Source organism: Entelurus aequoreus, linkage group LG14, assembly GCF_033978785.1.
Source record: "Entelurus aequoreus isolate RoL-2023_Sb linkage group LG14, RoL_Eaeq_v1.1, whole genome shotgun sequence".
NCBI lineage: Eukaryota > Metazoa > Chordata > Actinopteri > Syngnathiformes > Syngnathidae > Entelurus > Entelurus aequoreus.
The window spans coordinates 55949745-55957244 of NC_084744.1; the positions used below are offsets into that span (position 1 = coordinate 55949745).

The 7500-nt window shown below is 36.6% G+C and overlaps 1 protein-coding gene across 6 annotated transcripts in view; it reads left to right on the forward strand.

Moving 5' to 3' along the window:
• Positions 1 to 7500, forward strand: part of LOC133665448 (ETS-related transcription factor Elf-1-like) — a 44047-nt gene that overhangs the window by 23523 nt on the left and 13024 nt on the right. For all 6 annotated transcript variants that reach the window (XR_009828748.1, XM_062070746.1, XM_062070744.1 and 3 more), the window contains one exon: positions 7454 to 7500. This exon is cut by the window's right edge and continues 61 nt beyond it. Coding sequence is in view for 5 of the 6 variants with exons in the window: in XM_062070746.1 (XP_061926730.1) it covers positions 7454 to 7500 (47 nt within the window). In the remaining variant the exon portion in view is untranslated. The remainder of the gene's footprint in view (positions 1 to 7453) is intronic.

Here is a 7500-nt window from a genome sequence, read left to right on the forward strand (position 1 = left end):
ATGACGTCATGGCAACTGGCATGGAGAATAACTACTTTTATACTTTTACTTCGTTTACTGTGAGGGTTATTGTAAGTGAAATAAAGTGTGGAATTATCAGGGCTGACAGATGTTGTCGGAAGTCCTTCAAAGAGATCAATGCTGCCTTGAACACTTTCAGATGTATTTTATTTTGGAAGTTTTTATTGCTTACTATATCCGCCCTTTTTTTTTTTAACCTGACACTGTCAAATCTTACTTGTTGTGTTAATTATGTGATGTTACTATTAGCTGAGGTGCTTTAATGCCATTTTTATTTTGCACGTAAGAAAGATAGTATATACTTTGGTGGGTAAAATAAGGTAAAACACATGAAAACAAGAGGGAAACGATAAAAGACGTAAAGAAGCGCCGAGCTGATGCAACCAGCTGCCATTCTACATACAGCTACAAAAGTAAACGGACGAAAAAACTGCAATAAATAACACATATTGCGGGGATTCTCAAACTGTGGTGTACCACTAGTGCAGGGGTCGCCAACCCAAAATGTTGAAAGGGCCATATTGGACCAAAAATACTAACAAAAAAATCTGTTTGGAGCCGCCATAAATAAAAGCCTTATATAAGTGTTATAATGAAGGCAACACGTGATGTAAGTGTCTATATTAGGTATATTAGCCTACTATCAAAATTACTTTAAAAGTGTTATAATGAAGGCAACACATGATGTAAGAGTCTAAATTAGCTATATTAGCCTACTATCAAAATTACTTTAAAAGTGTTATAATGAAGGCAACACGTGATGTAAGAGTCTATATTAGCTATATTAGCCTACTATCAAAATTACTTTAAAAGTGTTATAATGAAGGCAACACGTGATGTAAGAGTCTATATTAGCCTACTATCAAAACTACTTTAAAAGTTTTATAATAAAGGCAACACATGATGTAAGTGTCTATATTAGCTATATTAGCCTACTATCAAAATTACTTTAAAAGTGTTATAATGAAGGCAACATGTGATGTAAGAGTCTATATTAGCCTACTATCAAAACTACTTTAAAAGTTTTATAATAAAGGCAACACATGATGTAAGTGTCTATATTAGCTATATTAGCCTACTATCAAAATGACTTTAAAAGTCTTATATAAGTGTTACAATGAAAGCAACACGTGATGTAAGTGTTTATATTAGCTATATTAGCCTACTATCAAAATTAATTTAAAAGTGTTATAATGAAGGCAACACGTGATGTAAGAGTCTATATTAGCCTACTATCAAAATTACTTTAAAAGTGTTATAATGAAGGCAACACGTGATGTAAGAGTATATTAGCCTACTATCAAAAATACTTTAAAAGTGTTATAATAAAGGCAACACGTGATGTAAGAGTCTATATTAGCCTACTATCAAAACTACTTTAAAAGTTTTATAATAAAGGCAACACATGATGTAAGTGTCTATATTAGCTATATTAGCCTACTATCAAAATTACTTTAAAAGTGTTATAATGAAGGCAACACGTGATGTAAGAGTCTATATTAGCCTACTATCAAAACTACTTTAAAAGTTTTATAATAAAGGCAACACATGATGTAAGTGTCTATATTAGCTATATTAGCCTACTATCAAAATTACTTTAAAAGTGTTATAATGAAGGCAACATGTGATGTAAGAGTCTATATTAGCCTACTATCAAAACTACTTTAAAAGTTTTATAATAAAGGCAACACATGATGTAAGTGTCTATATTAGCTATATTAGCCTACTATCAAAATGACTTTAAAAGTCTTATATAAGTGTTACAATGAAGGCAACACGTGATGTAAGTGTTTATATTAGCTATATTAGCCTACTATCAAAATTAATTTAAAAGTGTTATAATAAAGGCAACACGTGATGTAAGAGTCTATATTAGCCTACTATCAAAATTACTTTAAAAGTGTTATAATGAAGGCAACACGTGATGTAAGAGTATATTAGCCTACTATCAAAAATACTTTAAAAGTGTTATAATAAAGGCAACACATGATGTAAGTGTCTATATTAGCTATATTAGCCTACTATCAAAATTACTTTAAAAGTCTTATATAAGTGTTACAATGAAGGCAACACGTGATGTAAGTGTTTATATTAGCTATATTAGCCTACTATCAAAATTAATTTAAAAGTGTTATAATGAAGGCAACACGTGATGTAAGAGTCTATATTAGCCTACTATCAAAATTACTTTAAAAGTGTTATAATGAAGGCAACACATGATGTAAGAGTATATTAGCCTACTATCAAAAATACTTTAAAAGTGTTATAATAAAGGCAACACATGATGTAAGTGTCTATATTAGCTATATTAGCCTACTATCAAAATTACTTTAAAAGTCTTATATAAGTGTTACAATGAAGGCAACACGTGATGTAAGTGTTTATATTAGCTATATTAGCCTACTATCAAAATTAATTTAAAAGTGTTATAATGAAGGCAAAACGGGATGTAAGAGTCTATATTAGCCTACTATCAAAATGACTAAAAGTCCCAGAAGAGTTAGTGCTGCAAGAGGTTCTGGGTATTTGTTCTGTTGTGTTTATGTTGTGTTACAGTGCGGATGTTCTCCCTGATGTGAACCCTTTGATGATATTACGGACCGTAGATGGTGAAATCCCTAAATTCCTTGCAATAACTGGTTGAGAAACGTTTTTCTTAAACTGTTCAACAATTTGCTCACGCATTTGTTGACAAAGTGGTGACCCTCGCCCCATCCTTGTTTGTGAATGACTGAGCATTTCATGGAATCTACTTTTATACCCAATCATGGCACCCACCTGTTCCCAATTTGCCTGTTCACCTGTGGGATGTTCCAAATAAGTGTTTGATGAGCATTCCTCAACTTTATCAGTATTTATTGCCACCTTTCCCAACTTCTTTGTCACGTGTTGCTGGCATCAAATTCTAAAGTTAATGATTATTTGCAAAAAAAAAAAAGTTGATCAGTTTGAACATCAAATATGTTGTCTTTGTAGCATATTCAACTGAATATGGATTGAAAATGATTTGCAAATCATTGTATTCCGTTTATATTTACATCTAACACAATTTCCCAACTCATATGGAAACGGGGTTTGTACACGTACCGTTACACCCCTATGTGTACCCCTTTCAGATATCACATTTAGTTCCCACTAAAACATCCACATGTTGCACAATGAGATGTAAACATGGGATCATGTGTACATTCCTGCAACTTTGTTTGTAAAATATATCTTTTATTAGTATTTCTTTAATATAATAACATCATTTTATGATTACGGTTCGGGTTTGTTGAATGCGCGTATGAAACTGGTGGGGTTCGGTACCTTCAACAAGGTTAAGAACCACTGGCATACACTTATCATTTCTTTTTAAAACACTTACAAAAAAGTGGGACCCCGGTTTTTTTGACTTGATCCCATTTTGAAAATTCCTAGCGCCAACACGGAGTACCCATCACTACTCCGCTGCCGGTTACAGTAACTGGACAGCAATGCCTCTTGGCTTTGGCTATCCCTGATGATTGAATGTACGCCCTAACAAGGTACTTCATCACATTAATGGCACCACCGTATAAAACAGTCCATTAAGCAGCCCTGTGATTCATAGAGTCTGGACCTTCCACTGGGGAAACTCAGCGCACTACTGTACATACGAAGGGGGAAAAAATGAAAACCCCACTCTTAAAACTGTCATATTTATACATAAAAGGTTAGCGTCCTAAAGTCCTCTCATTACTGACTGACTGGGGATTTAATGAAACTAGAGGCGATATTGCACTTTTTTGAATGTCTCCTACAAACACTACTGTGTAGATATTCCAGCCAAAACTACACTATATTGCCAAAAGTATTTGGCCACCCATCCAAATGATCAGAATCAGGTGTAAGGCTGCAGCTAACGATTATTTTTCTATCGATTAATCTATAGATTATTTTTTCGATTAATCGGTTAATCTATAGATTATTTTTTCCGATTAATCTATAGATTATTTTTCCTTTTACCGATTATTTTTTTATTCAAATGAAGATGAAAAAATAAATGTAGGCCCGTTTTTTCAAAAGGCACGGCTTTTATTTACAAAAAAAAAGAAGTATGGCCACTCAGTCAACATTGACAACAACATGACTAAATATTCTGTCAAATGTAAACATTTAAAACTTTTAACATTTAACAAAATTAAAAGTAGCTTATTTGCTTTTTAATGTGCAAATATAAAAGTCAACATCCAGTGCAAATCTTAATATTCTGCAATAGTATAAGCATTTCAAAAGAAGTATTGCTTATTTTGCTTTAAAATGTGCAAAAATAAAGATAAACATCCAATACAAAAAAGTGCAAAACGAAATATTCTGTAACAACAGTGTAAACATTTCAACAAAAGTGAAAGTATTGCTTATTTGCTAAAATGTGCAAAAATAAAGATAAACATCCAATACAAAAAAGTGCCAATCTAAATATTCTGGAGCACTGTAAACATTAAGTATTGCTTTTAAAATGTGCAAAATAAACATCCAGTCCAACACAGTACACAATAACCAATTCTACTCATTCCAGTGAGTGACTAACAGTTGTAATGAAGAAAGGTTAGCATGTGTACATGTTTGGTTCTTTTCTTCTTTACAATATTCCCAGCAGCTGAAAATAGGCGCTCAGAAGGGGTCGATGTGGCTGGACCTGAGAGGTAATTAGCCTTCACCTCAAGCCAGGACTGCGAGTGAGCTGAGCTGCAGTTTATATTTGTAGAAGGTCAACGGGCTCATAGTGATGTTACTAGTAGTTGACTGGGAGGTGTTTATTATCATTTGGGGAGAGTCCGCTGCCTGATGCTCACCTGCTAAACACCTATCTGCTCCACGCTAAAGCGCTGACTACATGCGCTCTGAATACGCACTGCTGATTGGCTGATAATGCTTCGTGTGTACCAATCAGATGGTTGTGTGGGTGGGACAATGCTGCGTGTGTACCAATCAGATGGTTGTGTGGGTGGGACAATGCTGCGTGCTGAGACAGAGGCAGAAGGAGCGAAGCATCTTGTTAAGACTTTAGCAGCTAAAGTTAGCTTTAGCTTAGAAACTCGTTCGGTACACCCCCGTGCCGAACCGAAAGCCCCGTACCGAAACGGTTCAATACAAAACACGTACCGTTACACCCCTAGCAGATACAAATGACACATTCATGTTTTTGTGTAATGATGACAACGTATGCTCGCGCGGACGATTGACTAGTTGATGGTTTTCTTTTCAAATGTTCGTTCATAGCCGTTGTGCTGCTATGATAGGCCATTTCCGCTCGACACAGTGTGCATACAACAACATTATTAGGCCGTTTATTGAAATACTCCCACACTTTTGAGCACTTTTGGCATGCTTTTCCCCCTCGCTCGCACCGCTCGCATCGTCTGCTTTGCGGTCCGCCATGACGGTAGTCGACGCACAAAAACGGCGTCGACGTATTTACGTAACCGATGACGTCGACTACGTCGACGCATCGTTTCAGCCTTAATCAGGTGTCCTAATCACTTGGCCACAGGTGTATAAAATCAAGCACTTAGGCATGGAGACTGTTTCTACAAATATTGGTGAAAGAATGGGTGATTTCCAGCGTGGAACTGTCATAGGATGCCACCTGTGCAACAAATCCAGTCGTGAAATTTCCTCGCTCCGAAATATTCCAAAGTTGGCTTTATTATAAGAAAATGGAAGAGTTTGGGAACAACAGCAACTCAGCCACCAAGTGGTAGGCCACGTAAACTGACAGAGAGGGGTCAGCGGATGCTGAAGCGCATAGTGCACAGTCAGTTGCTACAGAGCTCCAAACTTCATGTGACCTTCCAATTAGCCCACGTACAGTACGCAGAGAGCTTCATGGAATGGGTTTCCATGGCCGAGCAGCTGCATCTAAGGGATACATCACCAAGTCCAATGCAAAGCGTGGGATGCAGTGGTGTAAAGCAGTGGCCCCCAACCTTTTTGTAGCTGGGGACCGGTCAACGCTTGAAAATGTGTCCCACGGACCGGGGGAGGGGGGGTCTTTTTTTTTTTTTTTTTTTTTTCATAAAGAAATTCAATCATGTGTGCTTACGGACTGTATCCCTGCAGACTGTATTGATCTATATTGATATATAATGTAGGGCTACAACTAACGATTAATTTGATACTCGATTAATCTGTCGATTACTACTTCGATTAATCGATTAATAATCGGATAAAAGAGACAAACTACATGTCTATCCTTTCCAGTATTTTATTGAAAAAAAAACCAGCATTCTGGCAACATACTTATTTTGATTATTGTTTCTCAGCTGTTTGTAAATGTTGCAGTTTATAAATAAAGATTTATTTAAAAAAAAAAAAAAAAAAAGAAGTTTAAAAAAAAAAAAAAAAAGCCTCTGCGCATGCGCATAGCATAGATCCAACGAATCGATGACTAAATTAATCGGCAACTATTTTTTTAATCGATTGAATCGATTAGTTGTTGCATCCCTAATATAATGTATATATTGTGTTTTTTATGTTAAATTTAATTTTTTTAAAAATTATTTATTTATTTTTTTAAATTTCTTGCATGGCCGGGGCTGGGGACCACTGGTGTAAAGCATGTGAAGACGCCTTCTCTGCAGTGATGAATCACGCTTTTTCCATCTGGCAATCTGATGGACCAGTCTGGGTTTGGAGGTTGCCAGGAGAACAGTACATTTCAGACTGCGAAATTTGGTGGAGGAGGAATTAGGGTGCGGGGTTGTTTCTCAGGAGTTGGGCTTGGCCCCTTAGTTCCAGTGAAAGGAACTTTGAATGCTCCAGGATACCAAAACATTTTGGACAATACCATGCTCCCAACCTTGTGGGAACAGTTTGGAGCGGGCCACTTTCCTCTTCCAACATGACTGTGCACCAGTGCACAAAGCAAGGTCCATAAAGACATGGATGACTGAGTCTGGTGTGGATGAACTTGACTGGCCTGCACAGAGTCCTGACCTGAACCCGATAGAACACCTTTGGGATGAATTAGAACGGAGACTGAGAGCCAGGCCTTCTCCACCATTAGAAGAATGGTGGGAAAATTCCTATAAATACACTCCGTAACCTTGTGGACAGCCTTCCCAGAAGAGGTGAAGCTGTAATAGCTGCAAAAGGTGGACCGACGTCATATTGAACCCTATGGGTTAGGAATGGGATGGCACTCCAAGTTCATATGTGAGTCAAGGCAGGTGGCCAAATACTTTTGGGGATATAGTGTATCATCTGACATTACTGCGAGGACAGAATAAATTATTGGAGCACATCACATGAAGTATTTAGAGCTTTTTTTATTTTGTAAAGAAATTGACCTGGAAGTCACGCTTGATTGAAAGTGATTGTTAATATTTTTGAATTCTATCTTCCTCTGCTATATAACTATTATTGCTGTGTGGTGTGTAACTGTTCATTTTCTCTTTACGGTCTTAAGTGGAGCCGTGTGAAAGTGGAGACGAAGAGACCATGGAAACACTCATT